This window comes from Phalacrocorax aristotelis, chromosome Z (assembly GCF_949628215.1).
Source record: "Phalacrocorax aristotelis chromosome Z, bGulAri2.1, whole genome shotgun sequence".
NCBI lineage: Eukaryota > Metazoa > Chordata > Aves > Suliformes > Phalacrocoracidae > Phalacrocorax > Phalacrocorax aristotelis.
Genome location: NC_134311.1, coordinates 70,114,433 through 70,133,820, shown reverse-complemented (window position 1 = coordinate 70,133,820; position 19,388 = coordinate 70,114,433). Strand labels below are relative to the sequence as shown.

General features: G+C 36.7%; 1 protein-coding gene across 3 annotated transcripts in view; it reads right to left on the bottom strand.

Moving 5' to 3' along the window:
* Positions 1 to 2,852: 2,852 nt before the first annotated feature.
* ZFR (zinc finger RNA binding protein) overlaps positions 2,853 to 19,388 on the bottom strand; it is a 45,060-nt gene continuing 28,524 nt past the window's right edge. For 2 of the 3 annotated variants that reach the window (XM_075078179.1, XM_075078180.1), the window contains exons 13-20: positions 16,803 to 17,008; positions 16,418 to 16,568; positions 14,862 to 15,003; positions 9,835 to 9,932; positions 8,914 to 9,009; positions 6,110 to 6,221; positions 5,892 to 5,989; positions 2,853 to 5,166 (exon numbers count right to left, since the gene is read on the bottom strand). In XM_075078179.1, coding sequence (XP_074934280.1) covers positions 4,987 to 5,166; positions 5,892 to 5,989; positions 6,110 to 6,221; positions 8,914 to 9,009; positions 9,835 to 9,932; positions 14,862 to 15,003; positions 16,418 to 16,568; positions 16,803 to 17,008 — 1,083 coding nt within the window. In that variant the 3' untranslated portion in view covers positions 2,853 to 4,986. The remainder of the gene's footprint in view (positions 5,167 to 5,891; positions 5,990 to 6,109; positions 6,222 to 8,913; positions 9,010 to 9,834; positions 9,933 to 14,861; positions 15,004 to 16,417; positions 16,569 to 16,802; positions 17,009 to 19,388) is intronic. The other variant, XR_012657870.1, reaches the window with a different exon arrangement.

Sequence of the window (19,388 nt, the reverse complement as noted above, 5' to 3'; positions counted from 1 at the left end):
AGGGGAGGTTTAGACTGGACATTAGGAAGCATTTCTTTACTGAGGGGATGGTCAAACACTGGAACAGGCTTCTGAGAGCAGTGGTTGATGCCCCAAGCCTGTAAATATTTAAGGGGCATTTGGACAGTGCCCTTAACAACATGCTTTAACTTGTGGTCAGCCCTGAATTGTTCAGGCAGTTGGGCTAGAGGATCGCTGTATGTCCCTTCCAACTGAAACAGTCCGTTCTATTGTAATCTATTCTATTCCCTCTACTTACGAAACACAGTAAAAGAAAAAAAATTGCAGTTAATGGGAGAAATTGAGATGGCATTTAATTATTATAGGCACTTTACTGCAAGAAGCACACTCCATTACTGACACCACAATGCTTCCTTCATGATTATTTCCCCTTCTTGAAGTTGCAGTTCCGCATGACTCTATTGGCAGCACTGGATCACACTGGCTCCAGTTCTTGAAAGTTTTAAGTGCCTGCACTTTTCTCTCACGCATGTAAATATGTGGTAGTCACCTAAACAATGCCATTCCAGACGTCCTAAGGCATACTGAGGTATCCATATGGGGCTGGCAGCTCCAGGCCTGGACCTCTGAGACACCCCTCCCCTTTTGGAGCAGCATGCACCTTAGGAGCACATAAAATGACAGCAAACCCCTGTATTCAGGCACCTTCATCTCCCATATTGTTCTGACTTGCATTGTTAGCAATGCAGCTCAGCTTACTGTCTCAGCAAGGAAACATTAACTTCTGTAACCAGCACATTACTGGCGAATTTAAACGCATGCCAAACATTACGTCTGTGATAAGGCTGTCTTACATATCCTGGACAGAACTTCCTAATCATATATGCATACAATTAATACAAACACAACACAGCATGCAGAAAAGGAGAGAAAAAATGCTTACATAAGGAGTAAAGTTTGTGGTTCTCATGAAGAAATGAGGCTTTTTAACTCCCTTTTAATGTTAAAGTAACCTTTTACTGCAGAAAAAGTGATTTAGTTTCTCTTGGTCAGCTATTCTGTTCTGCAATCTTAGATTTTTGAATACAGAAAACTTAAAAACATCCATAGAGGATTTTTTTATGTCATTCTATGTTTCTCTGGATTTAGGATATCAACGTAAAATAGGATTGATGTAGAATATATGTGAAAGTATTTAAGCTAGGTCGAGCCTTTAAAAGCTGATAGGCTTTAAATTACTCAGCAATAAATGAATCACTGGCTTCAGAACAAATATTAATGGCCATGCTTTACAAAATAGTTTAAGAAACACATGTATTAAAGATAACGACCCTTAATTATAACCCTTGCTAACACAGATATGTTAAGGCTACGTTAAATAGAAAAGCGTGCGCTGTGCAGGATAAAAATCCCCAGCAGCAGCTGACGCTCATGTACCCATGAAAAACAAGGACCTTTTCCCTGTTAGGAACTTTACACTTGCCAAATATTGTTAGGGCAGTATTTCTTAAAATGCAAACTGTAGAATGTCAGAAACCAGTTCAATAAACAGCAAAATTATCTCAGTACTAGGAATATATATGCACATTTTCATAATGCAAATGAGAAAGTGGAACAAAATGGGAGAATACAAATGAACAGATATTTACAGAATGAAGTCTGATTTTTATTGGGGTATAAATCAAAACCATTGTGATAACTCTGTAAATGACACTCCTTGGATTTTTTTTTCCTCCCCAAGATACTAGATGTCTGTTTAATTGTTAAAGGCTGAGAAATATCACACTGAAGGAGAAAAGAACTCTTGAGAAGATTTATAGAAGAATCTCAGGAGAAATTTAATTTGCTAGCCTCTTTGGCTAGAAAGCTCTTTGGTTTATAGCTTTCAGAGAAAAAAACCCAAACAAGGAAACAGATGTTCTTGTTGAATGTATCACTGTATTTTGTAAACCCATAATATAAGTGGAAAAAAACAGGCTGCAAATTGTGCCTACTACTTTCTTTTTTCCCCTCTATTATTAATGCTACGCTATTAAAATCTATTTGAGTACTCTAAACAAGTCTTAATTGTTTAAAAATAAATTGTGTGGATACTTAACAGACTCATGATCAGCATATATTCAACCAGCAATGAGAATGTTAAATATGCGTACAAATTGTTGTAGGAATACTTAAAGTTGATTCCAGCCCTCAGAAGTTTGTTAGATACAACAATTTTAAGTACTATTAAACCACTTCTGAGTAGCAAAATATGCCTAAAAATAGAAGAGGCAAATGAACTCATCACATTCTATAGCTCTATAGCATTACAGTTCAGCTAGGATTTCATAATAGTGCAAGAAGTTAATGGACTATGTCCAAAACTTTAATTTCTAGCAATGCCTCTATACAGGAATCCATGTGAAACCACACTGCCCACAGACAGGACACACTTATAAACTAGGCAAGAAGTCAAAGTTTGAAAAAGATTCAAAACAGAACAGTTCACATTTTTACAAACTGTTCCTCTAAGGTGAGCACAGGGGGGAAAATTCTTGCTGTGTACATTTCTTTTGTCTGTGATGACTAGGGTGTCTGGGATTTTGAGATGTAACATAGTGTTGCTGTATAAAAAAGGCAAACACTGGTTATTAGTAAACCGCTAGCATTACCAAAACACAGGATAATAAAATGATTACTTGCTCATAAATGGATTACTTGGTCTCGGTTTTGTCTTCCTAAGTGCATGCTGTAATATTTGAAGTCAAAGCCAGCTCTGTACTTTTTAAAACCTTGTTTTTCCATTCTTCTTAGGTTAACAAGAGCCAGAGTTTACCTAAAATAGTCCACTAAAATGGACAGGAAAACCAGAAACAAACTGCAAATTCACTCTTCAACACACAGCGCAAAAATAATGGTCACAGCTTCATATTTAATGTGGAATCACTTTAAGTACACAATATTTCAAAAGATCCAGAAACTGGTTAGGAGAACAAAAAACACAGGAAATCCAAACTACATCTTTGACCTTTTTAATCCTGAATTTTAGAGTCACATGCCTGAACAGACAAGTTTACTTTATGAGAAAAGAAACTTTGGTATGGAGTTGAAATAGCCACATGAATAGCACCTGTAGCTTTCAAAATAAATAGCAATGGCTAACTAGACACCATGGCAGCAAGATATCCTCTTAAGAAAAAGAACAAGCACATGCTTGGAGGTCTGCATCAAGACTGGACAACAGAAACTAGTGTAATCTTTTTTTAAAGTAACTTTAAAGCATTCTGCTTTCTATATTTCTGATGCTGAAATTAAATCTTTCCTGCAACAGAAAAGCTCTCTTTTTATTTGCTAACCATTCCCTTACAGAAAAAAATCAATACAGTGTTCTTCAAGCATCAGAGTGCAATTTTTAAGTCTTTAGGCTCCCTCTTTTTCTAAAATATCGTATTTTTATTCTATAGGCCCCTGCTGTTAGCAGTAATTGTTGCAAACAGAAACATCCCCCTAGTCCAAGAGTTACCTATTAAAAAGGTCAAAGATAAATTCAACCTCACAATGGAACAAAAATTTTTTAACTGGTACCAGAAATTACAAATTATCTTTGTAATGTGTGATACTATCCTACAGCCATTGATAAAGTAGTTACCAGAATGTTAGTCTATGTTAATCTGTTTTATGGGTTTGCAAGAAAACGTAATATACATTGAACAGAATGAAACGTCACTTTCCAGTGTATAATGAATTTTAGTCATTCACTAGATTTTAGGGTTTTTTTGTGTATTCCACTCTAGTGCTGTGACAACAAATCACACCTGTGTACCAGAGCATACATCAACAGTATGATGTAACTTTACTTACACCACTGCTATACTTAGTTTTTTGAAAGAAACATAAGCATACACTATGGCCACATCAAATAATTTTCTGGGTTTTTCCTTTGATAACCTTAATTTTTTCAGTAACACTTCACTTTTAGAATTTGAATTATTGAAAAAATCACAGAAAGTTTATACAGAAATAGCTATAAGGAATAACCTCACAGGCACTGATATGACAAACATTTATTTTAAGGGCTGAGAGGCATTAATATCATACTGACAAAGTCGGCTAAAAAGAACGAATGACTTTGTCTACATGGGAATGCCCGCTTTTACTTGTACGTTGAGAAAAGAAATTCAGAAAGTTATTTTTTGGCCTTGCTATGTCACAAAGTCAATCATACAAAGACCTACGCATTTAACCTAAAATAATAGTTTTGAAAGCCCTTCTATTAAAATAAAAAACATCATGCAAAACTGATCAATTATGCAGCTGCTTTAGAACTGTTGCAAGACCGTACTGTATATATATTAGCTTTTATATTGCTAATGCACAACTAACAGCAAACTTGATTAGATTAACACAAATTTGTCTTAATTACACTGTTATATCACACTAAGGAGACAAATGCCACAAGATTGGCAAAAACATTTAATTCTGAGCACTCAAATGGCAGGATAATTATGTGTTGTAACCCCTTCACATTTAGAAAAAAAACATAATCCTGCAGTCTCACTTTACAAAAAAAAAGTTCTGTAAAATATTAATTGGGAGGGGCACAATTTATACTATCTAACACAAAGTAACTTCTACAACTAGAGTCAAAGGCAAACAAAAAACCTTCTAAATAAAAAGTTGAAATACATATAGCAACAGATGCACAAATGCTGCATTAAATACAGTCAAGATGACAACGCACTTGTTAATAAAAAAGACAAAAAAAGGAAGAAAAGTTAAAAGTTAGGAACACATTTAAAGAAAATGCGGTGAGGGAAAACTATTTTTTCCTGTCAACATAGTTTCCATTTGCAGTCTTTCCATCCATAATTTGTCTGGTACAGTACATCCATTAAAATATTCAGAAGAGCTAGGTTGTTCTGTTCCAAATCTAATTCCCTAGTTGGTTTTGGATGTTTTAAACAGACATTATTATGAATGAAGTAAAAGCAAGGCAACAAATGGACTTTTTGTCACCTTTGACCTTAGCACTGTTGACAAACATTTTTAAAAGTTATCATAATCTTTTTTGTCTTTTTTTCCCTCTGCTTCAAATCCATCAACCCCATCACTGTCCCTTCTCCTTTTACGATTATTATGGATGTTGAAGCGTTGATTCATCTGTGGTAACGGATCCATTCCTAAAACTTTGTGTATCTGACGGAATGCAAGGAGTCTCAGTGCAAACTAGAAGGAGGGTAGAAAGAAGGTATTTCTGTTAGAAATAAATGCCTATTCTGAGTACTTGTCAAACAGTTAATGAAGAACACTAGTGGTGTATGACATCATCCTTAGCTCTCATTATCCCCTCTTCCTTCCTCCAACAAAGTCACCACAATAAAATGTGTATGTCACATTTGCTGCTTCTGTACAAGGTACATCATCTTAGCTTAAAAATAATGCACAAGAGATTAGCTGCTGGACCTGCACTGAAGTAGCCACAGCTTGTCACATGCCCCATCATGCATGAGTAATCTTTAGCAAAAGGATCAAATGAAGAGGTAGGACCAGTAACCTCTTAAGCTGCAAGTGTGAACGGTCAATATTTTAAGTGGATAAATACTAAAAATTAAACTTACACAGATTTCAGAAAATATTAAATGCCAATGTAATTTATATCTAATAACGTACTGCTGTAGATCAAGCATCCTTACTGATATATATAGACAGGAGTGGTTAAAACTTTTCAGGAAAATATGTTAATTTTAGTGCAAAAATTAACATTATTATACACCTTCAGTTGTGACATTTTTATTGCCTAGCTTAACACTGATCATCTGAAAGACTGACCTATATTCTAAGAAAATTCATGTCCACCATATAGTTCCATTAAAAAAAAAAAATCCAAAAACCAAAAAACATCCCCCAAACCTGCCATCAAATTTAATTACTTCACACATAGGTTTTCTTACCTGTGCACTTGAAGTAATATCCTCTCGTTGCTGATCTGTCATTACAGCAAGTGTATCAAAAGGATCTTTTTCACAAGGGTCCAGAAGACCAGGACCACCTAGAATGGTTGGGCTAATTAGCAGCACATCTCTACCTTATTTCAACCAAGATTATGAGATTATTAAGATTTTACATTAGTTAAGCATAACTATACAGACACTGATCAAATGCAACTTGCCTTTAAGGATGATTCCTGAAGATATACACTCAAAAACTCTTCTCAGTGCATCCCCAGGACTCTGTGGCCCAGTAGCGCTGCTAATTGCTTTTTCCACAAGCAACTCCATAGCCTAGACAAACAATAGGAAAATCCAGCCAATTTAGGACAAGGATTAAAACAGAAAAAAACCTGCTGCTGTTGTTCAATACAGAACTTTTTAATCCAGAATTTCAAAGGACATTTCACATCACAGAATGCTTTCGGTTAAAATGGAAAAAAAAAAAGATATTTTAAGAAGATGAATAAAAAGAAAGCTGGTGCAAAATTAACATTGAGTACTCATAGGCTAACACTAACTCAGATGTTAAACAAGTGTTAAGAAACCTTGATGATAAACAGGTTTTCTAAAATTTATACATTATTTGATATTAGTTAAAATAATTTAATTGATGTGCAGTATTTTAAATATTGGGTTTTTCTGTGAAAATTTCCATTGTTTACTTCTATTAGACAATATTTTTTTCCAGAAAAACCTATAAAAGATATTTGAAAAAGTAAAGAATAGTTTTCCCTAGTGTTTTTTCATCATTAAATGCATGTTTCAATATTGCCTCTTCGGCATGTTTAATTCTAAAACAATGTGTCTCTTGTGTTTTGATGGTTTTTTGGAGGGTGAGTTGTATTTTGGTTCACCCTTTCCCCTCTGAGTTTACAGTTGTTCAAATGTTGCCTTTTATTTCTACTTTCCAGGAGTAACTGCCTATTCTGATGCATGCAAGTAACTAAAGGCAGTGTTGATTACAATCCTTCACTAAAGGTGCCCATTTCTTTCTATTTTAGCTCCATTTGACCAACAAATTTTAATTCTTGAGCATGGTAATTTCCATACTCCCACTGTATCACTCAGGATTTAGCAACAGTAATTTAGTTAAATCTAGTTCTTTGGATCCTCATACTATACACTAAAGCCTAAAACTTAATCACAGGAAAATGTGAATTATGATGCCCTGGTATTTATGAGCACAAAAGGCTGGATTTCAAGTTTGAAAAAAATTAACCTTGAACAATAGTTCCTTCTAACTTGTAGGAACTTGACAAATTTCTTCTAATTTGGTTTTTATTTTTAGGTATATAAAGAGGGTGCTACTAATGTCCATATTTAGACTTCCTAATATATTCTATGTTTACTACTACTTAGGTTCTTTTCAAAAAGCTCTGGCATCTCTTTGGTTTGTACCAGGCTTCTAGCATACAGGTTAGGAGAAGTTCTCTACCCAGAAAAATATATTTCTTCAATCTATGAAATTCCATCTGTGACTGGCAGAAATTACATATGTTTAAAATCACCATTTTCATTCTGTCATTGTTTTTATCAGTAAGACTTTGCCAACAGGCCAAAAGAACAGCTGACTACACAGATTTCAATGTTGATCCATGTCACTGACAATGCATCACCCAGAGCAAATAAGGAATCACTTTTGGAGAGAACTGAGACACAGCTAGGCCTGACACACTGCTTCATACCTCTCTTCCCTCCTGGATGTGCCTTATAACAGATAATATGAGAAATAAGAAACGACATTCCTCGTTCTTCATCTATGTTCCTGCTGTGTGTTGCAACAATTCTAAGGATGCTCTTCTAAAAGAATGCCAGGGTTTATTCTTTGGCAACTCAGCATCATAGTGGTATTTCGAGGGCACTTACACCGTACAAGTATAGCTTGAAAGAAGCTAAGAAGTATGTATCTTTCACAAAATGTAGCACAGAACCTGGCACTAATTTTTTTATACTTTAAATATTTTAAAAACAGAAATAACGGCTGCACATTTTTTCCAGAAGCAATAAATACTATCAGAAGTAATTTAATAAAAATTGTTTGCAGGCTTAGTACAGTTGTAAAGCATTTCTCATTGAAATAATGCCAACTGCTCAAACTGTCTTGATAATGTAAGTGCTTTTCCTGCCAAAACTGAAAAGGGAGCTGCACAGTGCAACAGAATTTGGTCTGTGAAGCAAAACAGTCAGAGCTACATTTATGTCCACACAATACATGTTTCAGAAATTTTGTTTCAGACTAACTCTGTCAGGTCCACAGATTGAGCATCTGTTAATATTTGGAGCACAAGTTGCATTCCTGGAGAGCATCATTTGAGATAGCCAATGCAAAAGGAATGCTCCAAGAACAGTTGGCTACAAGAATTAAGATAGGCAGCCTGGTACAACCTAGAGATCCAAGTGACACTGATTAAAATGCTGACGGCGACACATCCACAGACTGTACTGAAGTACAGTGGTATTTCATCTTGTGGAAGGGACATATTAAATGATCACGGGAATTACTGTGATTCATTCTTTCAAGTAGCCCTTCTGTTCTCACAGAACTATCTGGGCACTGCTGACATTATTGTAAGTAAGTTTCAGTAAACTCCAAGCAATTCAGAACAGTTGTTTAGAAAAAATTAGATTCTTTTATACAGAGTAAAGGAATAAAAATGCTAAGATCTAGAGTAAGAATGCTACCCCCAGAGGATACAAAAGAACAAGAAAATGGCTTTTGGGAAAAAACAAAATTCCAGCTCCAAATGACAAAACCTCAGAAAATTAATTTTTTAGAAGGCATCTGGATTATTTGTTGGGAAAAAACGCAAACAAAACCCTATGTTACTTCCTGAAGAAAATCTCCATTTCAAACTGTAGTACATTTCAAAACTGTAGTACAGTTTGTACGTAGTACGTATAAAAACTGTAGTAACCTTTCCCTATGCCTTATTTGCAGTACCATGTGTATCAAAAAAGGCTCATCCAAAAGAACACTACTCACCCAGCTTGGAAAATCAGACCAAGTTGGAACCCGCTGACAGAGGTCACGAAGGATACGTATGATAATCACACAGGACTGCAGACCATTAGCTCTAGCCTTGAGAGCAATACAAAACCAAATTAATTAATCCCAGCAGCTACAAAAAATAGGAGTTGTTGAAAGACTAAAACACCACTGTTCAATGGAAGCTCAGATACAAGATTGAAACAAATCATTCTACAACTTTATTCGATGAGCTGCCATTTACAGCAGTATTTTATACAGGGTTAGTAATTTAAGGTGGTAGAAGTCAAAGTGCACAGGTTATACAAGAACAACATTTCTTGATCCCCTGTACACTTTGACCTATGTTCACTTGTAACAATAAATACAGTATCTTTCTATATTAGAAATAAAAAGGATAAAGTAAAGATCTAAGAAATAGGTATAGAGACTGAAAGGTCAAGGGAATCTGTTTGGTTTCTTTATCGTGCCTTTGCCAGAATGCAAAGTCACTAAACCAAACAGTTGCTTCTCACCTTTCATTCCCTACACACTTAATGCACTTAAAGGAATAGGAAAAAAAGTCTTAACTCTAAACACAAAGCTTTAAACACATATTCCATTATTTAAAGCAAAGTTACTCTGCAGCCTTATGGAATATATAACAAATATACAACATTTGATCACCCCAAGCGAGTCAAGCTTTTAACGTCGCCTTCTCAGTGACCAGAAAAAAAATATCATGTCAAATCAGCAATAACTGCGTAAAGCAGCTCCTCCATACTCAACCTTCTACATTTAAATTTAGGGACCAAAAAAAAATATTAAGTAGTATTAGCATGAACAACGCTGAGTGTTTTCACACAATTAAACATTTATATTGCAACTGAACTAATCTCTCATAAGGCTACAAGAAGAAAGTAAAATGATGTTCCGAACCTGGAACCACTTAGCGTGGCGTAGAGCAGCCAGAGCGTCAAGGCATTTTTGCCTGTCCAAGACGTCCGGTGGGTCTTTCACCATACCCGAGGTTACATCTAAAATGGATTGAATTGGCAAAATGCAGTGAGGAATGGGTGTTTGACCAGGTGAGCAAGACACTTCCTTAAAGTAGCTTCAATGTCACACATGCCATTTAAAGTTTTAACCCTTGAACAACAAATGTAAATGTTCGACAAAAGCCATTCAATTAGGATTAGGGCATCAACCCAGTGTGAAGATCAAGAGCATATTATACTTTAGCTCTGAGGTTATTTTTAAATGCATTGTAGATTATGCAATGCGTTGTACTTCTTTATTTAAGCTAGCATGGGAAAAAACACATATCCCCTAAAATTAAATACTGAAGGAAGGATGGTTGGACACAGTGCACCAGCACAGAGAACACAAGACAAAAGGAACACAAAAATCCACTTTAACCAAGTAGAAACCTTTGAACTTAGTTTCTTGTAAATTTTAATGGTCATGCTGTTATTTAAGACCTATTCTTAGAAGAAAAACTAAGTATTACAAATCTTAAAAGTGCTAGATGTTTAGTAATGATGTTATTTTTATCATACCTCAAACTTAAAATTATTTTGTTTTAAAAACCTGACTAAAGGAATGTGAAGTGTTCTTCAATAATGCAGAGTTCCATTTCTAGTACCCTCTCTTACTTATATAGATGAAATTCCTCAGCCCATAATATATGTGCTCAAATATTATTTAGGATGCAAAGGAGGATCTGAAAAGGGACTGCTTTACTTAAGATTCAGCAGGAGAAAGAAGAGCAAGAAATAACTTAAAAACCAAAGCAGAGTATCTGAAAGATAAAGAAAATATAGCAGATCTTTTGCATTTAAATGTTCAGGAATGGATTTAATTACCAAGCTGACTGCTTCGTTACCAAAAAGGAAGAGACCACAGGCCCTTTTGGAAGTGGTTTAATCAATGAAACTGGAACCACTGAACAATGAAATGGTATCCATGGGTTACTTAAAAATTCTACAAATATAATGCAGTGATCAGCTTGAAAAGTTCTTCTTTGTTTTACTAATTATGAAAATGGCTACTGAGACTAGCAACAAAGTGTATTGGTAGCACAACTGGTGATACACCAGATCAGATGAAACAAAATACCCTCACTCAGTGGCACTCATTTCACAGGAGATGGAACAATATAGTTTACTCCATCAAGATATAAATTTAGGAATTCAGAGAATAAAAAAAAAATTGAGACTCCTGAAACATCCCTGCCAAGGAGAAGCTTTTAGGGATGCTGCAAAAAGACACCTCTGAAACAACCTATTTTACACAGATGTAAAATAAATAGTAGGGTACTTTACTATACAGAAAGCTAAAAAGCCATGAATTAACATGATGGTAGAACTTTGCAATATAATAATCAAATTTCATCTGAAGTACTACATTCAGATTTGAACTTTTTTTTTAATAGGATAGTCCCATTGCTCTACCCAGGGCTAAAAATGTGAGGATTTCAAAATAAGAATGAAGCTGAGAAGAACATAGGTATCTTCTCACACAGATACTCAAACTTATGGACTATATGTTAAAGTGGAAAGATGAAAAACTGTGGTAACAAGGCATTTACAGAGCAAATGAAGACATTTAGAGCAGTATTTCCTTTAAACAAAACAGGACAAAACCAAAAAAACCCCAAACCTATACCAGAAAGGTGCCAGGTAAGATAACTGATGAAATGAATACAATCTGGATATAAGAGACAAGAAGTGTATTTAGAGGAAACCCAGAGCAGGAAAGAAGTGGCAAAGTAAGGTTGAGAAATTAAAAATAAAAATATGGGTTGTTGGGCCTAGTAGCCTAATCAATCATTTACATTCTTCTAAAACTAATATGCAAATAGGTGACACTGCAAAATTTTAGCACAATAATTCATTACATAATTTGAAACTCCAACTCTAGCTCTGAAAAACTTCAATTTGGAAAATAATTTTACTGAAAAGAATTACAGTTTAAGTACACAGAAAAGAATCTTACTCAGTGCTGGTAACATTGATCTAAAATGTGCTACTAATAGATATCATATGACTGCCTTTGAAACTCAAAAAGACTCTGAAAGTCAGAAGTTGCCAAGGCACCTATTGCACTGAGAGTACATTGACTGAAAAAATGTGTGAAGGAAACTCTTGTAATATTCAATCTGTGGATTTTTGCATCTGTTTCACATTTCAGGATTAACCCCTTAAAGACTACTTAACTAAATTCAGATGTCTAACCTACCACCCTGCTAAGCTAAGACAGAAAAAATTAATTAATTTCAAAACACAAGCACGAATTCTTGCCCTCTGTAACTCAATTTATTACTAGCCTAAATATAAGGGGTTAATCTTAAATTAGACATGCTGTGTCCACACTACCTCTTCATTAAAAGTTAACAGGTGTATCAATTTTGGTAAGGTTTATTATGGGAAATACATTTTACCCAGTCAACTATTTCAAGACTAGTGTGAACACTGCTTAATTGTAGGAGAGAGACAAAGACAAAAAGGAAAAAAAAACCACAAAGTAACAGTAGATGCTAGGACTATGCATCCAAAACCCCTCCTTTGTAAAGCATGGCAGGTGTGACACTGAGCTTTAGAAAACCTTGGTCAAAAATCCTTCCGATGTCTTGGCAGCAACCCCTGACAGGAATCAAGTCCCTCTGCTAGAAGGCTTTGGACCGGGGCTGTTAGCTAAGGATAAAAAAAGACACACGCGCACACATATATGCGTTTATAAGTATGTACACTTTGTTTGCTGAAGGAAAGATTCCACAGCAGGGGTTAGAGCACTTTGAATATATCAGATTCAGTAAACTGTCAAACGCACAATACTGTAAGAAACAGTAGCTATGCGGTTAACAATTTTATTTCACTGTATATTTTTTAGCCTTTTATTATGTAATGGGTTTATTACACATCAGACGGGATTCTATTCCACATGCAAGTCTCAGTCTCATCTTTACTCAAACTGGTTCTTCCGGTAAAGCCTTCCTTATCACCTGAACTAGTTCCCCAAGCAGGCTAAAAAAAAATGAAAACTTTAAACTGTTGTAAGACACAGAGCATGAGAAGCTGCAGTAAGAAAAAACACAAACACATACTGTTACTCTGCAGCAAATAAGCAGCAGTCTTCGTAATAAGGCCTTCTTTGCTGCAATAATTTGCAATTCAGTCTTCTATTTACTCTAGTTTCAAAAGTGAGCTTTTCTGCACATCCATTTTATACTGCTCAGTGTCTTGAAGTGAAATATAATTTGATTTTGCTTGCCTAGAGGCAGTACTGCATTCAGCAGTGAATAAACTCACAATGATCATTTTAATTCAAGTGTGGGTCAGACAAAAATACAGATTTGTTTCCTTTATGTGGCACAAATTAAGGGATTGATGGAAGTCATTTGAAATTTATTTTATTTTTAGTCCACGTCATAGAATTTTAGGCCAGAAACCACTTAACTGAGTATTGTGGCAGGAATCAATACCACACTTTTGCACAGTACATTAAGAAATAAACATGATGTTTAAGGTTAACATCATTAAATCTAATTTAATAATCAAATCTTTAACTTAAAAGTATTCTTTGCAAACTTAATATCTGAAGTCTGATTCAGCACAGACAAACAAAGAGTCATGTTACACTTAGATTGTCAAAAAGCAAGTAAAATTGGTTAGGTGTGACAGTACATGTACAAAGCCTTTATAGCTAGGAATAATACGCACAGCTTAAAAATAATGTACCAAGAACTCTTAAAGACTCTTCAGAAGTCATCCAAACCAGATAATGCATCTTGAAATTTTTCTTTCTGATTTTGGAGGACGACTTTGTTAACACAGCTCGCTTACAATGCACTAGTCACAGTTACAGGACATTTACTAATGCAATATAAAAACCTCAAGTATTTTAGAGGACATGTAATGATGAGATGAAATAAAAAAACCTCCGTGGATTATATAAATACGTATATACACAAGCACATGTATACATACACACATACATTTTTTTTCAACCTGCATATAAGAAGTGTTAAGATAGCCTCAGGTTTCCTATTTGTAGGTTCACTGTCAAACACCAGAACCCTGTTTGCCATGATCTCTTTCAACTATGAAAATATAGGATTAAAAGGAAACAAAAAGTTAATTTTATCTGACCCATAAACAAAAAGAACCAATGTACTGCAGACATTAATCATGCTTGTTGGCTTAAAAGCTTTCGGAGCTTTGAAAGTGTTACAGAACAGACCTTAAAGCAACACTGCTGGCACCAGAGAAACTGTGGACTTCAGAAATGTAAATTGATTTACAAGCTCCACCTTCTGCTTCAGCTCAACGACAAAGCCATTTCTTATTGTACTAGTCTGGGTTTGCCAGTTGGATAAAAGACTGACTGTAATACCAGGAGCCTAAATATACTCAAAAAGCATAGCAGACCAAAAAGCAACCTCAGAGAGCTGGAAAAAATCGCATTGTCTTTTAAAGTTAGAAGCACTGTTACCATCAAAAGTATTATAGAAGTGCATTTTAAGTGGTGCTGCTATTTGGAATGCATAAATGATAGTAAAACTGATCCAGTTTAAACCCAAAAACCTGTGATTTGATTTTCTAAAACCATACAATCTTTCTCTTAGGGCAAGACTGCTCTAGAAAGCCAGTTTATAGCCACTTGCTATAAAGTACTTAGTTTTCCACATAATTTTAAAAAGAGAAAAAATAGTAAAGTTTGTACCTTTTCCAGAAAGCTGAGGTTGGACATAATATTTGAAATTTTAAAAATTAAATAAACACATCATATAAATATTTTATTTTAACCAACTGTTCTCTACCAAGACTGGTTGTTGAAAAACAAGGTTTCGATCAAATACATGTGCCAGCATGTTGCCTTCCAGGACCTTAATGCCATCTTAAGCAGAACAGATAAACACAAAAAAATGGGTGAGAAAGAAGTAACATCTTTAACGACTTCCCAACCTCCGTCCCTCATGTTCTCCTCCCGAATGACTGGAGATGTCAGTGTGATAGTAACTTGCATTTTGGGTTCCACACATGAATTTAAAATTATTGCTGCTTCTGGGACTGCACACTTGATGTCATATTTCTCAGGACTTATTACCTAAATATCAAGAAACAGAAATTTCCATTAGTATGTGGCCAATAGAAGTACGGGGGAAAAAATGGATTTCAACGTAGTCTTTTTAACAGAAAGACAGAAATCCAATATAATTACATGAAGCAGATACCTCTGTATTCAAAGAAACCACAGTACACAAAATTAAGAGAGAGAGATATATATGTATATATGGACTTGCATACTGTTTCTAAATAATTAATGAAAATATGTGGCAGTCACCAAGCATGCAAAAGAAAAAAACTAGCCAGAAAGGGAATTCATTTACAAGTAAGTTACGTAACAAGAATCTTGACAGTGTTTGAAATAAAGAAAAGCCTCAGTGCCACTGAAAATGTCAGCTGAATGTTTCTCATTGGAACGCCGAAGCCTTTAACACACACAAAGTTGCAGCGGTTGTTCTTCAAGCTCGCAGATACAGGATGGGTACTGCTAGGTACGCTCTATACTTGCCTGTCACAACTTGGCAAGAGCAACGGGCAAGGTAAACACCAGGGAAAAAATGTAAGATTAACTGACAAGGTGGTTATTCCGAATTGCTTCCTGCAACTAGATTTAATAATTCTAAATATCCCCACAAAAGGAAGCTGTAGTCACCTCTGTCGCCTTCCTCCACAAACTAGAGGGACAAGTGACTTCTCAACAAAACCAGACCAAGATGTGCAGCTTTTAAATTTCCTTCTGTTCTGTTACTTCAAACAAGAGCAAACGCAAGATTATTTTCTAACTAATTTGATCCTGCTAACGCTTCTACCATGCCACTGATTCTGCCAAACATTTTACCAAACAGTAATGATTTACTAATGCTGTGACAAGCATTCTATAACGACAGTGGACAGGCTTTACTCAGCAGAGAGCAGAGACTTTATTCTACACTTCAGTTTCTTGTCAAATACAATAAATGGTTTATATGAATTCCACGGAATGGTCTAAGACTGCATGTACTTTTTTTTTTCAAGGGCTGAATTAAAAAAAAACACACACAAGACTTGTTAACTAAACATATACAATTGGAAACGTAAGTACAAACAGACTGGCATTAACTTTGACCTTCAGGCAGCAAGCTTGTGGTAACACTGCACAAATTACCTCTATCACTGCTGGTAACTGGATAATAGCCTTTCTTCTGTTAATTTCTATTTCCCAAATAAGTGAAATCTAATAAATGATGATTGATACTACACCACTAGTGTAAACACCTAGATGCTTGTATGGACACAATATATAGAGAGCAGAACATGAATCATCGTCCCTGAACTCAGATGCAAACACTCAGAAAATGGAAAGAAACCTGAGGTATGAAATGTGGCACAGTGAGCCCTGCAGATTTTTGACTTGAGGACAGATTTTTACAGTATCTTTACAAAAATTCAGATCCAAAAATCTAAGTTCTACTTACTGCAAGTTGTTTGGGAAGACTTTCAGCAATACGACTCAGTAACGTCTTTGAAGGCTTCTCAGCACATAACAAAACAAGATTGACATTTCGGTCTCCACGGAGTAGCAAACCTTTAGCCAAAACGCCTACCCGTAAAACTCCCTTCAAAGCTCTGTGAATTAATAGTTAAAAGTTGCATTTAAAATACTATAAAAACCTTAAAACTAATCCTAAAGATAGAAAAATGAAAAAAAAAAATAGGAGCATTCCACATACTTTTGAGGCCATAGTGACATATACCATATCAAAAACCAAAGAGAAGAGAAGCCCTGGAAGCACTGATAACAGTATAAGGAAAAACTTCAGAAACAAATGATGAAATTCTTAAAGTAATATAAAAAAATACCTGTCTTTACTGCCATCTTTTTTGTCATCTCCCTCTTTGTTCTTGCTTTTTTCATGGTCAGTCATGTTATCAGAAACAAGTTTCAAAGCACGCTCAGTAATAGAAACAATTTTTTGGACTGCTTGAAGTTCTTCCTCTGTTGGGTATATAGCAGCATGTTTGGTCATCACATAGCGGTCATCAGAGGAGTCAGGGCGGCGTAGAGGCTAAACAGATGAAAAAGCATATTTCTGAGATCTGGGTACACTTCCAAGTTCACAAATGGCAAGTGACCAAAAACCAAACATGTGGCTTAAAACAACAGACTATTCAAGTCTCAAAATCACTGAAACATAACGCACACTGGTCAAAATCAACCATGTCGGCAAAAACATGAAATGTATCAAAACTGAACAAATTATTAAATCCCAGGATCAAAAGTATATCCACAACGTAAGTATTTATTGCCTTTTTGTCAACTGGGAAATACTTGCATACTGCTGCAAAACAGCATCTGTCACTGCTTTTATAGAATCACAGAAAAATTCAAATAGGAAGGGACCTCAGAAGGTCCTCTAATCCAAACCTCCTATGCAAAACATGGTCAGCTATAAAACCACACAGTGATGCTTAGAGCTTTATCCAGTCAGTTCTTGAAAACTGCCAAAGACTGAGGCTGCACAACATCTGTGTAAAAAAAGAAAAATTATATTTCCTCTATTCAATCTGAACCTCTTCTGTCTCAGCTTAAGCTTGTTCTTTCTCATCCTCTCACGACTGCAAAAAGCCTGGCTCCATTGTCTTTATAATGCACAGGTATTAGAAAGCTATTACATAGAATTATAAATTGTTAAGGTTGGAAAAGATCCTTAAGATCATCGCGTCCAACCACTAACCTATCACTGCCAAGTCCACCACTAAACCATATCCTCAAGCGCCACATCTACTCTTCTTTTAAATACCTCCAGGGACAGAGACTCCACCACCTCCCTGGGCAGCCGGTTCCAATGCCTGACAACCCTTTCGATGAAGAAGTTTTTCCTAATAGCCAACCTAAACTTCCCCTGGTGCAGCTTGAGGCCATTTCCTCTTGTACTTGTTACTAGGGAGAAGAGACCAACCCCCACCTCCCCCACTACAACCTCCTTTCAGGTAGTCGTAGAAAGCGATAAGGTCTCCCCGCAACCTCCTCTTCTCCAGACTAAACAACCCCAGCTCCCTCAGCTGCTCCTCATAAGACTTGTGCTCCAGACCCTTCACCAACTTTGTTGTCCTTCTATGGACACGCTCCAGCACCTCAATGACCTTCTTGTACTGAGGGGCCCAAAACTGAACACAGCATTCAAGGTGTGGCCTCATCAGTGCTGACTACAGGGGCACGATCACCTCCCTGCTCCTGCTGGCCACACTATTGCTGATACAAGCCAGGATGCCATTGGTCTTCTTGGCCGCCTGGGCACGCTGCTGCCGCATGTTCAGCCAGCGTCAACCAATACCCCCAGGGCCTTTTCCTCCAGGGCCTTCCAGCCCTCCAGCAGATCGACACTTCCACCCAGCTTGGTGTCATCACATCACCACATCACCCACCAGGCCTTCTCTGTTTGTAAACAGCAGGTCCAGCGGGGCACCTCCCCTGCTTGGCTCGCTTACCAGCTGCGTCAGGAAGTTATCTCCCACACACTCCAGGAACCTCCCAGAATGCTTTCTCTCTGCTGTGTTGTATTTCCAGCAGATATCTGGTAAGTTGAAGTCTCCCACGAGATCAAGGGCTAAAGATTGTGAGACTTCAGCCAACTACTTGTAGACTACTTCATCTGTCTCCTCATCCTGGTTGGGTGGTCTATAACAGACTCCCACCAGGATGTCTCCCTTATTGGCCTTCCCCCTGACCCTTAACCATAAGCACTCAACCTTACCATTACTGTCGTTGAGTCCTAGACAGTCAAAACACTCTCTAACATACAAGGCTACCCTTCCACCTCTCCTTCCTTGCCTGTCCCTTCTAAAGTGCTTGTAGCCATCCATTGCAGTGCTCCAGTTGTGTGAGTCATCCCACCATGTTTCTGTGATGGCGACCAAATGATAGTTTCCCTGGCATGCAATCTACATCCTACTGAAGCTCTCTCTTCTGCAGGCTGAACAAGCCAGATTCCTCAGTCTTTCCTCACAGCATCTGTGTCCAGACCCCTGACCATGTTGGTAGCCCCACACAGAACCTGCTATGTTTTATATTATCTTTCTTGTACTGTAAAGCCCCAAACTGAATGTACTATTGCAGTTCGGGTCTAATGAAAGCTGATCACTTCCCTTCATCTATTAATAATGCTCCTGTTAATATAATCCAGGATGCTGCTAGCCTTCATTGCTGCCAGGGCGCACTGCTGTCTCATGTTCAGCTTCCTGCCTGCCAAGATCCCAAGTTCCCTTTCACAGGGCTGCTCCCCAGCCTCACACTCGCCAGCCTGTATCAGTGCAAGGGATTATTCCTTCCAAACAGCAGCATTAGGTATTTGTCCTTGCAGAATTCCATAAAGTTCCTGTTGGCCCATTCCTCCAGTCTCCCTAGGTCCCTCTGGATGGCAGCCCTGCCCTCAAAGGTGTCAACTA